Here is a 17476-nt window from a genome sequence, read left to right as displayed (position 1 = left end):
TAGTAGAGATGGGGTTTCACCATGTTGGCCAGGATGGTCTCAATCTCTTGACCTCGAGCTCTGCCCGCCTCGGCCTTCCAAAGTGCTGGGATTACAGGTGTGAGCCACTGCACCCGGCCATTCAATTCCCTATCTTAAGGTATATGTGGAAAGAAGTTTTACTTGTCCCAGTAGTAACATAAGGGTAATAGGGCTGCATCTTAACCTACCCAGTGTAGCACTGGGTGTCCCTGTGGCATGTATGGACTTTGATGGCATGAGTTAATACAATACACAGAAGTACTTAGCAGCTCACACTCTTATTACCATTGGCATGACTTTTGCTGTTAGAACTGGACTTGCATGCTGGCCCTGATGATGATTAGGTGTGGGATGGGCCAGGATATTTAATTTACCTAAACTTTAGTTTCTTTATCTGTAGAATGAGCCCAGTGACACTTACCTTGAAGAGTGTATTGTGGCAATTATTGTACTTGGGCCACTACCGCTACCACTTCCACTCTGCACGAAAGCCTGAAGGCTTTAGAAACACTGAAATATCTCAGTCAGTTCTCTGGGTTCATGAGTTGCCGCTTTGGGGAAGATGTGGCTGACGGGCTGTCAGTGTCCACGTTGGGATGGTGATGTCCTAAAACCATGGAGGATGTTAGTCTGAATAGAAAGTGTAGGTGCAAGTCTGAGCTAGGGTAAAATGTCAGATCTAGAGAGAGATTTGAGAATCATCAATAAAAATGGGATGATTATTTTAAATTATCCTATTTGCTGCCTTTAAACTCTTAACTAGTTTTATTAAACTATTAACTAGCTCTCCTGGAATAACACTAGTAAGTACAAAGCGTTTTTAAAGTGGAGGCAGAAATCGGGAGCAGCATACACTGGAAATCTTGGAAATGCCCATCACGGCTTGCTGGCAGGTCTCCTCCCAGGCAAATTGGTTCTGTTACTATTTATTGAAAAAGTAGTGCCTTACTCAAGTCACCCTTTCATTAAAATGTTAAATGTGTAGAATCAAACAAAATGATACATCTCAAAGCAGTATCAACAGTAAAGCTGCAGAAGGAAATGTGTTGTAGATATGGGGTGACAGGGATCTGTAAGAAACAGGATGATATGGAGGAAGTATAGTTCTCGTCCAGTGCTTTCTCAGTGAGAGCCAGCCTCATGTAATGCAAATGTTTGGAAAGGCTTTTATTTCTTCTGCCTGGCATCCGTGTTCCCTTTTTTCACCCTACCCCTCCTTACCATTTAACATTTAGGACATGCCTTTTCTTCTGCTACTCTGTGTCTTCAAGGGAGCTGTGGGTCTGTTCCTCTTCCTCATTAACTCTGTGTCTCCTGGGGGAGCTATAGTTTGCTTACTTGCCAATCTGCCTGCTTTTCTATCCCCTGTGAACCAAGAAGTTATTAACATAAAATTTTGTGCAGAAAACAGGGTAAAACAGAAGGAGCCATTTTCACAGTGGGAATCATTTTAATACCTACAGTGTTTTCCAAACAGTTATGTAAGAGGACTGAGTAGACGTCGCTTTTCAGAAGTCATGGAGAGTTTCTGACTGTGATACACTAGTTAAAATTCACCAGAGGGAGTTAATTTTGAAAGCTCTCAGCCAGGGGTTAATGCAGAGGTATCTTTTAGCCATTTTTGTAGCTTAGTCCCTGTCTCCTGCTCTCTTGCTACTGCAGACAGGGGTCAGGTCCAGCACCTGGGATGGCGCCAGAATGAGATGTGCTGGGAGTTTCACGTGTGGATGAGGGGCATTCACACACCTCACTCTCTGAAGGGTTTACTCTCTGCCCAGTATTCTCTATCCACACATAGATTTTTTGGGGAAACAGTATCTTGGAATCCAATCACAGGCAGCAGCCACATCCTCACATCCCTGGTCTGTACCCTCGGCTCCATTCTTAGGCCCACCACAGTCCTGAGGCTTTCCGATTGTTTCTACTGGTCTCCTTTGACCCTCCCAGCCTAGTTCAAGGATTTAGTCACATATGGTTACTTTTCCCACCTGTAAGATGGGAATAGTAGTAGCCTCTGCCTCATAAGGTTGTTGTGATGATTAAATGAGCCAGTGCATTAGAGCCTTTAAGACACTGCCTGGCACTCAGTGTTCGCTGTTTTTATTGTTCTAGGGTGATGCTTGCCTACCTTTTTCATGCCATGATTGTGTAAAACAGTGCTGTTTGTACTCATCAGTAGGTTAATGGTGACCCTGCTTGTACCAGGCCCATCTGCCACCCCAAGGGTGGAGAGGTGAGGATCAGTATCTGGGCAGACCAGTGAGGCACAAGGCTTGGGGAATATGACAGGGGGTGGGCTCAAGCAATAGCACGAGGAACTTTTGAACACATTAATTAAATGTATTTTGACCTGATTATTTTTATTTTTATGTTATTCTTACTTTTATTCTAATATAGCTGTTTCTAAAGTGGCTATGTCTAAACAGCCATTTCAGAATTTCCTTTTTGGAACAGTGGAGCAGAAGACTAGATCACATGGCTTCCAAGTTCGAACCCTGTGTTCTTTCCACTGTACCAAAAATGCAAAATAGCGCTTTCCAGCTTCTATTAAAACCCAAGGCTAGTAATGCTGGGTTTAGGTAACTTACTTTTTTTTAAGCCAGAAGTTAAATTTTCTCTACTAGGGACTTGTAGGTAGGTAACTTTTGATGGTGATATGAAATTTCAGCTCAATAATGGAAAACTATAGCAATTTATCTAAAAATTAGAGCATAAAATCATAAACTAAGTTGTAACACAAAGCAACAATCTCCTTGCCATAAATGAATATATATTTATATTTGGATCTCACCTGGCTATGGGGATACAGAAACAGAAAAGGACTTGTTTTATGTTCCCAAGGAGCAGCACATAGTAGGATTGGCTGGGCATGAACACACCGGAGAAACAAGTGCCAACATCCCAAGACCCTCAACTCATGCGTCTGAAAGTGGATGGGCTGAGCCAGGGAGCATGAACAGCAGAGCTGCCCAGGCCTGGCAGCAGTGGCCAAGCCAGAGACTTGCCTTCTATATTTCCTTCCCCCTTTACCCTTGGCATCCTGCTATTCTAATATCTATATACTGGGAATGATAGAAAAACTAATGGACATAGAAATAATTAATGAGACCTCGAGTTTCAGCACCGGAAACGCCAAATTTCAGCTCTGTTTCTGTTAAGAAACAGACTGTGTCCATGAACTTGCATTTAGAGGCTTATAGGGTCTGTTGATTTATAAGTCAAGTGTTAATTGTTAAAGTCTTAAAAACTTCAAGGTCTTCATTTGAAGAGAGATGAATTTATAGAGGGAAAGGAGACAACCACACCAGAAGCCTCTTGCACATGTTGACCCCTTCCAGTCATTGACTACTGTGAGTGGTTGCCTTTGTTTCGATTTTCAAGGCTACTCTACATTTCTGGTAAACCACAAGGTAAAGGCTGGTCTCTGAGAAGCAGATGTTTTGCTGGTTTTGAGGCGTTGTGGCTTTCCATAGAGAAGTAACAGTACAGGCCACATGAAGCTTTTACTTCCTCTTTTTTTAAAGTGGGGCCGAGGGTGCTTTGCTGTTGATAGCATTGTATTGATATACACTGACAGCTGTGGTAGGTCTCTGTTCGCCACCAGATGTCAAATTCATATTTCTGGAAGTAATTAGTTTGAGATACCTGTGAGACGTTCAAGTTGAGTGTTCCCAGTGGACTTGGACCATGGATTGATTTAGTTTTAGAAATACCAGTGAGAATTGTGATGGATATTTAGAACCAGGGGAACAGTGGAGATCATATGGGGAGAGGATGTAGCGAGCAGAAAGCCCTAGGACAAAGCTTTGGGGAGATGCCAGCTTTTATAGGTTGAGTAGAGAATTAGGCCAAGTGGTATGAACAAAACTAGGAGAGTTTGGCCTCTCGGAGTCAAGAAGTCAGCTCTGTTAGGAAAGTTCAGAATGGACCTTTTGGCTTTGAGCAGTGCGTTTCCACTGTGACCACCCTGCCCTCGTTATCTCATGGTTGGTCTCCCTTGTCCAGGTGTGGTGACTCACACCTGCAATCTCAACACTTTGGGAGGCCAAATCGGGAGGATGGCTTGAGGCCAGGAGTTTGAGACCAGCCTGGGCAATATAGCAAGACCTCATTTTTAATAAATAAATAAATAAAAATTTTAAAAGAAGACAGAAAATGTGCTGAGCATTAACTGCCTAGTGGTATATGGAGGCACTAGGTATAAGATGTAATTCTTTTCAGAGTTCATGGACTTTCTGGGTAAACAGGCCTTACACAAATAAATAAAACAAATGAGAGAGTAACTGGACATCTGGTTTCATTTGGGAGTAGGAGAGATTTTGAAGCTTGGGTTTGAGGTAAACCTGGAGATACCTTACCCAGACTCTGGAGTTGAGACAGAGGTCCCAGTGTGGGCCAGCTGGCATTACTGGATGTCTGGCTGGAAAGGTGGGCAGGGCCTGGAGGGCCTTGAATTCAGGGCTAAGGACTGTAAACACTGTCCTGCAGAGACTACCATGCTGTTATTAGGTAGGGGCTGGGGCCAGAAAAGGTGGGACTCGGGGTGAAATCTATAGTTTTGAAAAATTCCTTGGCAGAGGCTTCTAAATGGCCGGATGGGGCAGATGGTTAATAGACTAGTTATTAGGAAAGAGAGATAAAGGTCTGGCCTGGGACTGCCACTAGCATGGGCAGGAAAGTAGGGCATTGAAAGACCCTTCTTAGGAAGAATACTGAGGACTTGGATGATTTGATGTTGGACCTGAGAAGAGGAAAGTACAGAGTCATAGAAAATGTTAATAGAAAAGAGTTACCTCTGTAGATACCTGCCTGCGTTTTACAGAATGTGGCAGTCAAGTATGTGGATTTGAGGGGGCTTAGTTTGAATTCTGGCTCTGTCTCTGAGGAGTTGATCTGGTTACCTGTCTGTGCCTCAGCTTCCTTGTCTGTGAAATGAGGATAATAATTTTATTTCCTTCTTAGGTTGTAAAGATTTTGAATTAATATATACAGGGTTCCTGGCATATAGTAGGTGCTCAGTAACTACTATATGGATGGTAGGTGCTCAGTAACTACTATATGTTGAATGGATGATGTTCCAAGGATTATATCACAATAAAGGGAAGAAACAGGATCTGAATTTGTTTGTCCAGTTCTACCACATTGCCTTGATGTTCCAGAGTCAGCCTTTCTCACATGCCGCCTTCATTGTGTAGGCCTATTCTACTGGATCAGTTAGGTGTCACTCGGCATCACGCCCACATTCAGACTGCATGGTCCTGGCATTCCACAGCCTGGCACACTCCAGATTGCCTGCCTCAAGTCTGTGTAGACTCTGTCTCCCATAACCCACCTCCCATTCTCTGCCTCTGACCTTCATGGAGGGCCCACCAAGCCACCTCCCACCTCTGTGACAGCCGCCCACCCCTCGTGATTTGGCTGATGTCACTGCCTTGGCGAAGGGATTCTGGACTACTACAGACCACTGCTGTCTAGCCGCGTTTTTGGGTCCCTTGCTGCACTGATGAGCTGCACCTCACTTCTTTATGCTTGGCCAGATAACATCTCAGAATGTTCTGTAATGACTTCACGCATATTTATCTTACCTGCAAAAATGAACCACAGTTCAATAAAGGTCCTTGGCAACCTTTAGTATCTTCCTAGGCCCCTCTCAGTGCTAGGCACTCAGTAAATAGATAACTGAATACTTAAAGAATGGAATTAGAAGGAGGAATTCTGGTGACTGAGGTGGAGTTGCCAGTATTTCAGGTCCCCATCTCACACCTGGACTGTGTCACCAGCCTTTTTAACTGGTCTGTCCCTGATCTACGCTTAGGCCATGCTGCCACTGGCACAGTCTTCATCCAGCCTTTTCATGGAAAGCTCAAGCTTCAGCCTCTCTGCCAGCCTACAATTAGGAACTCTTCCATGCAGCCTGAAGGGCTCTCTGCAACCTGATCCTTGCCTGCCTCTTTCGTCTTAGCTGCTGGCACTCCATTCTGCACACCCTGTCCTCCTTGCAGTTCCCAGAATGTTCTCTGTGCCTTTCCTGGCTGACTTCTGCGGAAGCCCTGCTGGAGCCCACCTGGCAGGCTCAGGCTCTTCCTTGTCACTTCCTCTAAGACATCAGCAAGCAGAGTAAGTTGCTTCCTCCTCCTGGCTCCACCCACCACCCTTTGTTCCTCTGCTGTTTTCCTTGCAGGCCCTAGGATTGGTTTATTTACCTGTCTGCCTTCCTGGGCAGACTGCAGCTCCTTGAGGGCAGGGCCATCTTTCTGCGCCTTCTCTCCTGTGGATATGCTGTGTGCACACAGCCCAGGATGCCTGTTGATCATATAAACGCTACTTTTGTCAAGTAACAAAGGTCACTCCTCCTCACACTAGAGGAGAGCTTGCTGTTTTTGTGTGCCTTGACAGATTTTTCCTTCAAACTGTATGAATTATATTGCAAATTGACAATGATGAGTCATATCTCAACAAGGGTGAAATTCAAAAACGCAAACCCTCCACTACTGGAATAGGAAGCCAAGTATGGCCCTTCACTGAATCTGCCTGGCGGGTCTCAAACACAGGGAGTGGGAGGGACCCTCTGCCCGGTGGGCAGGTGATTTATTGGCTGGGAAGCTTCCGTGGTGATTTAGTTGTGAAGCGGCGCCCTAGGAAGTGCAGGCTAATGCCTGGGCCGGGAGGGAGCAGCCGCCCACAATCGCGGGCCGGAAGGGACCGCGGGGGGTGGGCATTGGGGCCAGCCCCTAGTTTCGCCGCTGAGGCGGGGCGGGGGCGGAGGGCGTGCGGCCGCGGTGCTGCCAACCTCGTCCATCCGGAGTGTGGGCTGGAGACCCAGCAGCCGGGGAAGGGCCCCAGCCCCATGGGCGCCCTCTCCCCGTGCTCGCCGCGGTAGGGAGGAAGTTTCTGTGCTTTGCCGCCTTGATGTTCTCCTGTCCGGAAGGAGGACACAAATTCCAGCACCTGGGGCCCTGGAGGCTCCGGCCGCAGGGCGGGGGTCGGCCTGGGGGCAGGTCCGGGGTTGGAGCGAGGGGCCCGGGCCGGCAGGCGGGAGTGCGGCGGCGATCCAGGCCACCTTTTGCAGCCGCCCGCGGCCGCACTGGGCTCTGCGCGCAGCGTTCCTGCCTCCTCCCCCGTCAGCGGCGGCCCCAGCCCCGCGCCCCCCGCGCCCCGCGCCGCGCGGCCCCGCCGCGGTCACACGCTGAGCCGCCCGCGGCCGCCTCCGCCCTGCGCTTTGTGGAGCCGGAGCCCAGTGACAGGCGGCGGCCTCTCGCCGCCCCGGACCCCGGGCGCTTACCTGTGGCTGCTGGAGTCGGCCGCGCAGGACCAGGCTGGGAGCCCCGAGGTGGGGGCTCGGAGCCGGGAGCTGCCCCCACCGGGGCGGGGAGGGGTGATCAGGAGGCATGGGACAAAGTGAAAGTCTCCAGGCTGGGGTTGGGGATGAGTCTGAGACTGCTGCGAAAATGGAGGCGCGGGGGCAGCAAGGGGCGTCGGGAGGGCAGAAGGGGTGCTAGTTATTCTCTGGTGGTTTGGAGTGGCTTTTAGTGACGGATGGCGGGGCAGGCTGGCTGGGATTCGGGTTCCCGGCGGGCTTCTGCGATACCAGTGCCTTCCGGTGCCTCCTGGCGAATTCCTTGGATTAAGGAAAGCGGCCTTTTAACCCCCTAGGGTTCCCTTCGGGAGAAGAGTCGCCAGGTTTGATTCTATTCCCCCTTTCCGCTCGACACTTCCGGGAAGCTTGGTTCTCAGGTGGGAGAGCAGTTGTGTTTTATTAAAACATGGAGCATATTTATTTTTACCTTCGTGCACCAGAATGTGCCTGGTGGCAGAGGGAACAGATTGCTTCTTAGTCTCAGACGCTGGACGTCCTTCTCTTACACGCACTGCCCAGCTTGGTGGGTGGGATTGGGGTTCTGATGAAGGTAGTCTGGGCCTGCCCTGACCAGTGGGTCTCAGCCGAGCTGCTGACATTCTCTCTCCCAGCCTCGTCAGTATTCCCTAGCCGAGAGTTTTTTTGTGTGGTTGTTATTCTGCTGATTGTAGATATCTTTGCTTTGCTGACATCCTGTTTTGTTTTTGGGTTTTACATCCCATTTGTTTCTTTTTATCACAGAAACGCTTCGTTAAGGGACTCAGGCAGTACGGGAAGAACTTCTTCAGAATTAGAAAGGAGCTGCTTCCCAATAAGGAAACAGTGAGTACAATTGGACTTTATGTAACTTGATTTTTTCCTCTTTGCTCCTGCTGCTTCTCCACATTTGATCTTATGAAATGGTTTCCTTTAACCCTGCGCTGTGCTCAGTCTCGGGCTGGCCTCCAGAATTCTCTCGGTTTTACTCCCTGACTTTTAATTTGAGTTCATGATTTTAGATAGTAAAGTGACAAATAATGCTTCTCCGCCTGAAGAACATAGACTTCTGTTGTAACTCTAAGAACAGAAAGGTCTTTGGGAACAGAGGGTTAGTTGTAGGGGAGGGATTGCTGGAGAGTTAACATCTAATTTTAAACACAGTGGCTGAAATAGGAAATAGCGTTTATCACTAGTTTGAGTTTGGTAATTGGCAGAAGTCGTCAAATCAGAGGTTTGTAACTTATTGTACTTTGAGTTCTGTGGAGATTTTTTCCATTTTTAAATGTTGCTCTGTTTCGAAGAGTAGTTTTTAACTCTTTAATATTCTAGCCCTAAAAGTTTGCACTTCCCACTGAACAGATACACAAGGGGATCTTATACGTTGTTTAAAAGGAGATTTACAAAAAATTACCTTGTATTTCACAGAGCTTGGTGGGGCGGGGGCAGAGCTGACAAATACTCCCCGTAAACGTGAGATAGAAGGATTTGCTGAGGAAAATCCAGAGTGAAATTATATGGAAAGAATGCTGGGAAGGGGTTCATTCTCATTTCCCTATAGTTGCCTCCTTCCTCGTCTCCTTCCGGTGGTGTTGAGGCAGGTGGGGAGAGAGTCTTCCCTCTGGCTAGGCCAAGGGATGGGGCAGATGGGATGGAGTTGGACCAGCCACTCCACTGTCTGAGGGCCAAGGGAGGACTCAGTAACCAGAAATGCTCTTCAGGACTTTGGGAGGAGTCATCCAAGTTTAATCTGCCTAGACATTGAGCTGCTTTTTTAGGGAGTGGAGGTGGGAGATGGGTGGAAGAATATCTGCTAGAAAAGTTGGGGCTGGGGGGAATTTGGGGTTTTTTTTTTGGCTTAGTTTTTAAATTGGGTGCTGTTACTGATTTTCTCTTGCTTAATTCTTTTTAAAAATGAGCTGTTTTTCTGGACACTTTTACTGTATAGTACCTCAAGAACAGTGATAACTCATGGGGAAGAAAGGTTTTGTGATTTCAAGTATAGTCTTGTATATATAAATGGATGATTTGTATCAGTCAATGACAAATTTATTATGCATCTCACATGTTAGAATGGATCATATTGAGAATGGTAAAAAACAGAGAGAGGAAAACCTGTTTATAAACATCAAACTAAGATGTATTATGAAGCCAATCTATATGATCAACGTATTTCTTACCTTCCCAGAACAGGTTATATAGTTATTTAACATGGAATATTGAAATACGTATTTTAAGTTTTTTGGGGAATTCAGTGATTTGAAGTTTGATATGATTAAAAATTAAAATGCCTTTGCCTGAGTGTAGTAGGTTTGGTTTGGCTCAGTAAAAAAGAGATCAGTGAGTCTATTTCCCCTGAATATGTGATTGTCCAGATTGTAGCCTCTCAACTCAAGTTGTCTCTGTTCTGCTAAAAGTTGCAAACCATGAAGAATTTAATACAGAAATCTCTTGACAGTTATTTCATCTTTCTGTTTTAAAAAGTAAACTTATAATTGCAAGATTAAGCATTACATCTAAAATCTGCCATCTGGCATTTGGAAATGCTGGGTAATTTTATATAGCATTTTATCTCTGTAGTGGAAGCAGATGTGAGTAACCTTTAACCTAGGTGGGCGCTTTTACTCTGTTTTTCTTTTTGCTCTTGATTGTCCCTTCTTGATGATTAAACTTATAATTGCAAGATTAAGCATTACATCTAAAATCTGCCATCTGGCATTTGGAAATGCTGGGTAATTTTATATAGCGTTTTATCTCTGTAGTGGAAGCAGATGTGAGTAACCTTTAACCTAGGTGGGCGCTTTTACTCTGTTTTTCTTTTTGCTCTTGATTGTCCCTTCTTGATGATGTGTGATTCAGTAAATAATCAGCCTTTTTTCTCCTTTAGAGACATTCTCAGTACACTAACCTTTTGAGCTAGTTCTCTGGTTATTTTTTCCAGCAGCCTCTTTCCTGAGACCTTTCCCCATCACTCCTCCACCTTCACAGTTTCCCACCCTGTAGCTCTTCTCCTCCCTTCTCTGGCACCCAGCAGTCTTCCTATTTTCGAACTCTTCATCAGTCACCATCATCGGAAGGAATGAGAGTTGTTTGCAGCAATGGAGGATTTATTGTTCCTGACATTTGCTGAATATTCATAGTGTCCTTGTGGTCTTTTGCATTGCAGTGGAGGAGTTTGGTAGTAGGTTAAATCTGTAAGAATTATAATGAACTGGGAGAGGCACTCATCTTGTATTTTCTTATTCTCTCTAGTTATCAACATAGTCAAGCTAATCATTCACAGCCCACAGGGAGAGAAGGGCAGAGGTCATTTTTTACTTTTCACTGCAGAAGATAAGATTTGCATGTACCAGTGTTATTGGTTCAAAACTTGCTGGGTAGAATTCTTATGATCATGCCCCTTTTTACAGCAGAGCCCTCTAATCTAGATACTTTTCACATTCTCTTTCTCTTTTTTTTTTTTTAATGGAACAAGATCTAGCTGCGTTGCCCAGACTGGTCTCAAACTCCTGGGCTACTATGCCTGGATTACATTTTCTTCTGTCTACAAGAATTATTAACTCATTTCTTTGCCATTCTCAAGTGACTTGAAACATCAGAAGGGTGTCAGCATCCAAAATAACATGCCTGATCGGGCTTGATGCGAGGGTCAGCAGACCTGTGTTCTATTCTTGGCCTCACTGGTAACTGTAGTACTTGATGATCTCTTTTAACTGTGCAGTCTGCTTTGAGATGTTCTTTGGAAAGCTTGGGTCAAATCTTGACAACACTGGAAAATTATTTTCTGTAATATGGTGTTTCTTTGCTTGAGAATTTTGGAGGTGCTATGGTCTTTATAAAATGCCTGTACATGATTACTTGTCGCAGTGCCTGAGAACGAAGTGATGATTCTTGCCTCCTCTGCTGCTTACTTGCTCTGGGACCTTAAGCAGATTATATATCTGTCCTTTAATTTCTGTGTTTGTAAAATAGGGTGATAATTCCTACCCCTTGGATTATTTTGAGAATTTAAACAAGCTAATATCTGTAAGGAGTACATAAAAATACTTGAAAATGATTGTTCTTCCTATCTACCTTAAATACCACATAAGGTAGCTAAATGCTGTGAAGAGTACAGGATGACTTTCTGCTTGTGAATATACTGAACCTGTATAAAAAGAAATTATCTGTTTTTCATTAATCTGTCTTGCCAAAAACTCTTTAATTGAAAAAACCAGGAGCAGGTGGAGGGGAACGCCTAGTTAACCTCTGTCTTGAAGCTTTGTTGACTCCCATTCTTACCAGTTCATTCATGCGGTTACAGCAGAGAAGGGTTCCTGGTGGGCATAGACATAAACAGCTTTCCTAGCTCTTTTGGTTTCTGGTGTTTATTACACAGGAGCTAAATCTGGCTTTTCTCTGAACACTGCTACCCACTGAAGTGGGAATAGTGGCTGTGATTGCAGAAAAGCCAACTGTTTATAGAGGCTTAGTTGAATGGGTATTACGTGTTAACCTCAGGGTACCTAAGAGAATAACTATATGTCAGATCTTTTAGTATTGTGGTTGTGCAAATATCCTATAGTTTATTATACTTTTCCCCATTCTCTCTCTATAACCATTTGCCTTCCCTCAATATGCTTATAAAGTATATAATTAGTAGGTGAAATGTAGTCAGGAATATGGGTGGAGCATTTCAGATTCACCTTGGCTGTGTACTTCCTTCTCATGACTGTTTCTCTCTCTTATGACTGTTTGTCATAAACCACATCAGAGTCTTATGTGTTAGTATATTTGTACAAATCACAGAGCATCTGATCTCTGAACTTTTGGGAGGACAGTGGAGAACTGGGCCTCTTGATTCAGCTTTGAGCCCTCGCACTTACTGTTGGGTAGATAGATTACATGACCTTTGATGTTAAGGTAATGCCTGAAAAAATAGGAGACCTAGTAGAGAATCGTAATGGATGATCCAAAAATAATTTTTTATTTGATTTGTCTATACATCGCAGTCTTCTTCTAAATCATGAGATAATTTTCAGGCGATGGTAACATATCTCTTCTCTGAGGACATGTCTGTTACTTGAACCAAAGACTTTTTGCGTCTGGCACCTGGATAATTGTCCCTTGAATCCTGGCCTTTGTTTATAGCTGTGTCTCCTATTATTTAAACAAATTCAGCTAGCACTGGATTAGAGTCCAGGAGCACTTCTTCAGTGACCTGGCATTGCTTGTCTCCGATGCAACTAAGATTGGTGAGAAGACAGTTTGATCTGCCCCAGCTTGGTAGTCAAGAGGTGCTCTCAAAGCGTTAGCCTCTGGAGGGAGATGGAAGGTGAAAGGGGACATGCTTTGGCTATCTTTCTCATCTCTTTCCTTTTATTTTTGAGTACTTAGCCCAGTAAAGATTAAGCTCATGTCATTTGTAATCCCAGTTGGTGGTGCATTGATATTTACTACAGCAGAAACTCATTTTCATTCACTTCCCATTATCAGAACTAAATATTGCATATAGTTCAACTTTTTAAAGTTCTGGGTACCCACTGAGCACTACAATGGGTACGGTATCTATAAAGAGAAGCAAGGTGCCATCCCTGCCCTACAGGAAGCCAGCATGACATTTACATACCTACCATGCTTGGTAGAATGTGCTGAGGGCCCTGGCGGGTGGAGGTTCAGGCCCCACAAAGTGAGCACAGAGGCTCCTAGGAGTCTAATTGGAGGGGTGGTGTTTCAACTGGGCTTTGAAAAAAGGATTCATTTTTGAAGGCCCTGGTTGGGAAGGTAGAGGAAAAGCAACTTTCCAGCCACAGGAAATACCATGACTAAAGGCACGGAGACAGAAAATTGTAAAATGTGCCCAGCAAGTACACGAGCGTGGTTGGAGTGGAGGTTGTATAAGCAGGTGCAGTAGAACTTAGGCCCAAATTATAGCTTGAGGGTAGATTTTGAGGGACCTTGAAGTCCCTCCAAAGAATGTGTATGGGTGAGTGTGGGGATTTAAGGCTTTTAAGAAGAGAAGTGAGAGCTGTGCTACCGAAGTATGTATAGGATGGGGCCAAAGAGGAGGCTCTTCTCATAATTTAGTCTTGTAGGAAGACAGATGGGGAGTTGAAAGTTGAAAGTTAGTGGGAATGGAAGCCTGCCTTTTATCTTGATTTTCTCTTCTGGAAATGTGTCACTGTTTGAATAGGACCAAGGGCCCAGTGAAAGCGCAGCCAGTTTTGATGTTTTTAACTTTGAGTAATGGGATGAAAGGTATTAGAGATTTAAATTTTTAATTTTAGAAATAACATGAAAATCAACCACCTTTCTTGGCCACATTTCTGGTAATGAATTCTATTAAATATGTACATAACTGCTGGCTATTAACTGTACTTTTTTCTTCAGGCAAAATGTCGTTTGCATAGACCATATTTCCACAGCAGAGAATAAATACTATTGAGAAAGGACTTTAAGACTGAGTAATCAAGATTCTGTTAATATTAAGAGGTTAAAAATGATTCTAACATTCAACATGAGCTTCCAGCCTGGAGTTTTATTTAACTTCAGATTCTAACCTTAGATAAACAATTTTCCTAGCCTCATTAATCCTTTATCTAATGTTACATAACAAAGTATGGACTTCCTTAGTCAGCTGATGCTACTGAGAATGCACAATTGTGTCAGGGCCACATACCAGTACATTAGAAGATCTCTGTTTTTAAACCTTGTCCATCTTTTACAAATGTTGTCTATCCTCACCACTCACATGTGCTCCTCCGGCCAGCACTCTCACCATCACCGTTAAATTTGAAGATCCTCAGGGCTCGTCCTTGTCTCTTGAGCCAGAATCTGCATTTAACAGGCCCCCCAGAGGATTCCAAAGTACAGTAAACTTAGGAAGCCCCAATACTTACAGTAATGCAGACTTGCAGAATTCCGAGCCTACATAGTGCATCCTTCTTAAAATGATACTGTCTTTATTCTGTTAAAGTTATAAAGTGTTTCACTGTTAGGGCTTGATTTTGTTTTTCTGATTATTACAAACTATTTCAAACATATAGAAAAGTATATGGGCTTATTTCCGTTGTCAATAATAGAATTTTCTTTTGAGATAGAGTCTTGCTCTGTCGCCCAGGCTGGAGTACAGTGGCATGATCTCAGCTCCCTGTCATCTCTCCCTCCCAGGTTCAAGTGACTCTCCCACCTCAGTCTCCTGAGTAGCTGGGAACACAGGTGCACACCACCATGCCCTGCTAATTTTTGTATTTTTAGCGGAGATGGAGTTTTGCCATTGTTGGCCAGGCTGGTCTTGAACTCCTGACCTCAAGTGATACACCCAGCTCAGCCTTCCAAAGTGCTGGGATTACAGGTGTGAGCCACTGCACACAGCCAGGATTTCTTAATATAGTTTCTCTTCTCAATTCCCACTCCCATTTTTTTCCTAGAAACATGATTGTAACTCCTGTCTTATTTTATACAAAAACTGTTGTTCTCTTTACTTTGTGGCATGCAGTCATAGCATGTGAGTTAGACTATGCCAGACTCTCTTTCAGTTTCTGATAAGCCTTTTTATTTGGAAGGATGGCCTACTCTTATTAATATGAAGTTTACATAGTCTTCAAATTTTAATACCACAGTGTTTTCAGGCATTGCTTCCTTTTACTTGCATTCCTTATATATGAAAAAGAAATATAAGTTATTTGAGGGGCTGGCAAGATGGGTAAGAGGAGAGACATTTATATGCCATACTGTTTTTCTTAATAATTTGTGCTCACATAGATATAAACAGTTGGAATTTTCCATTTGAGGCAAAAGTGATTGCCAGTAGAAACAGGCACTGCGTTTTGGCAGCAAGTACTGTGATCCTATAGCTATTCCTGTGCTGAGAGTTCGTTCCCATTAATATGGAGCAGAGGCTTGAGTCTATTAATTCTGATAGTCCGAACTGTATGGATGTTTGACTGGGCAGTGGTCCAGTTTTAGTGAGGGTAATCTAAAAGAGACTGGCTGATAGTCCCTTGTGTAAGTGAAGCAATTAAGTAATTTGCATGTAAGAGACTTTTGGTGCTGATGTTGGAAAGAAAAGGAGGTGTTAAAAAATTAGGTGACTTTTTAAACCAAGGGCCTTGGATAGTTGCTGTTCTCAGTGTAAACAGCCTGACCTTGGCGTTTTCCTACATATGAAAATTAGTGGGAATGGCATGAGAATGCTTAAATTATATGAAATGTATTACTTACAGAAACTGCACTCAAATGAAGTATGCCTGGGACTTTTAAAGTGTTAGAATTAACAAAATGTTGCTTGCAAGGATCAGTAATTTTTTTACTGCTGGTATTTGCTAACCTGCATTTCTTATGATTTGGCTGTGTCTTTGTTACCTGGACTTTTAAGCCTAGCTAGTAAAACAAATGGAAGATTTGAATTGATCTTTAGAAAGACTTTCAAGTTGTGGTTATATTCAATGGGTTTATCCACTTGGAGCTTATATTTTATATCATAGATTTTTTTTTTTTAGCCTTGTAAGACCTGTGAGCCCATTCTGACTTTGAAAACTAGTTGGCTGATATTTTAAAAATATATCTATCTAGTCTGTTAGAAAACTGACATTAAAACTGTTTCAAAATGTATCTGAAATTAAAATCCTTGAATAAAACTAGTTCATTTTTAATCTATACCCTTGAGTAATGCTTAGGAAAATAGAGTAAAAATTAATAGTATTGTTTTGAAAAGCATAGCATTAATCTCAGTCTCAGTGCCAGCTGCTCAACATGGGAAAGGCATCCCCCCACCCCTAGTAAGATTTTTTTTTTCTGTCATATGTAATTTGAAAACCATTAATTGTGTTAGGTAAATAGGAAAAGCAAACAGGAGAAACCTTCCTTTGAAATACTAGAATTCTATTAAGCTGAATTTTCTGAGATGTTTAATTTTTCAATTAAGTTTCAGTATTAATAGCCCATGTTTCTGTCTCTCCCCTCCCCCACTTTGGAAATATAATTCTTTGTTCTGCTGAAGTGTCTTAAATCCCTCTTCTGAATCCTCTCTATTGTGACATCATAATCCCCAGGATTTGACTATTGAAATGTCTAAACAATCCCAGGTGACAAAGTTAGGATTTTGGGGAAGCTTTTGGTAACCCCAGGCCTGTGCTGTCTAGGATGGGATGTCTGAGTTGAACAAGGGTGCTTAGCTTCATGGCCCCTAGTGAGGGGCCAGGTGGGCCAGGGATCTTCTCTGAAAGGTACCTGAGTTCTCTCATTTCTTTTCTTTATTTTTATTTTTGAGATGGAGTTTCACTCTTGTTGCCCAGGCTGGAGTGCAATGGTGCGATCTCGGCTCCCTGCAACCTCCGCCTCCCGGGTTTAAGCAGTTCTCCTGCCTCGGCCTCCAGTTTATTCAAGGAGTAGCTGGGATTACAGGCATGCGCCACCACACCTGGCTAATTTTGTGTTTTTGGTAGAGACAGGGTTTCTCCATGTTGGTCAGGCTGGTCTGGAACTCGCAACCTCAGGTGATTCACCCTCCTCGGCCTTTCAAAGTGCTTGGATCACAGGCGTGAGCTACCGCTCCTGACTGAAGTTCCCTCATTTCTAAAGGTCTTACTGGGGCTGCCTCTGCTCCTCCCCAGGCTTGTTGCTGTTACGCAAAGGTCCCATTTCATCTCTCTTAGCAGAGTTGTGTAGTGTTCCGCCCTCCAGGTACAGTGGCTCATGCTGTCAGCACTTTGGGAGGATCACTTAAGCCAAGGAGTTCAAGTCTAGCCTAGGCAACATGGTGAAACTCCATCTCTACAAAAAAAAGAAAAAAAATTAGCTGGGTATGGTGATGCTGTAGTTCCAGCTACTTGGGAGGCTGAGGCAGGAAGATCACCTGAGCCCAGAAGATCGAGGCTGCAGTGAGCCGAGATCATGCCGCTACGCTCCAGCCTGGGCAACAGAGTAAGACTCTGTCTCAAAAAAACAAAAAACCCAGAAAATTAAGATTTATTTTAGTCTCGGACTTGACTCTGATTACTCTTTTCCGTGCATTTTTATTCTATACACGTGTGTGCATGAATGCATATATGTATTTATATAGAATATAAAGCCTTTTGGGCAGGGACGTTGTTTTAATACCTCTTCGTGGTACCCTTAGAGTTCTGTAACAGGCCTTACTTA

The 17476-nt window shown here is 43.8% G+C and overlaps 1 protein-coding gene across 13 annotated transcripts in view; it reads left to right on the top strand.

The window, feature by feature from the left end:
- RERE (arginine-glutamic acid dipeptide repeats) overlaps positions 1–17476 on the top strand; it is a 469898-nt gene that overhangs the window by 397179 nt on the left and 55243 nt on the right. For 12 of the 13 annotated variants that reach the window (XM_012473620.2, XM_064363204.1, XM_064363205.1 and 9 more), the window contains one exon: positions 8120–8200. In XM_012473620.2, coding sequence (XP_012329043.2) covers positions 8120–8200 — 81 coding nt within the window. Of the gene's footprint in view, positions 1–7080; positions 7352–8119; positions 8201–17476 lie in introns of those variants that run through there. The other variant, XM_012473627.2, reaches the window with a different exon arrangement.

The sequence above is a fragment of the Aotus nancymaae genome, unplaced genomic scaffold (genome assembly GCF_030222135.1).
Source record: "Aotus nancymaae isolate 86718 unplaced genomic scaffold, 86718_ANA_hifiasm-v0.15.2.pri h1tg000053l, whole genome shotgun sequence".
Lineage (NCBI taxonomy): Eukaryota > Metazoa > Chordata > Mammalia > Primates > Aotidae > Aotus > Aotus nancymaae.
This window is presented reverse-complemented; position numbering and strand designations above follow the sequence as displayed.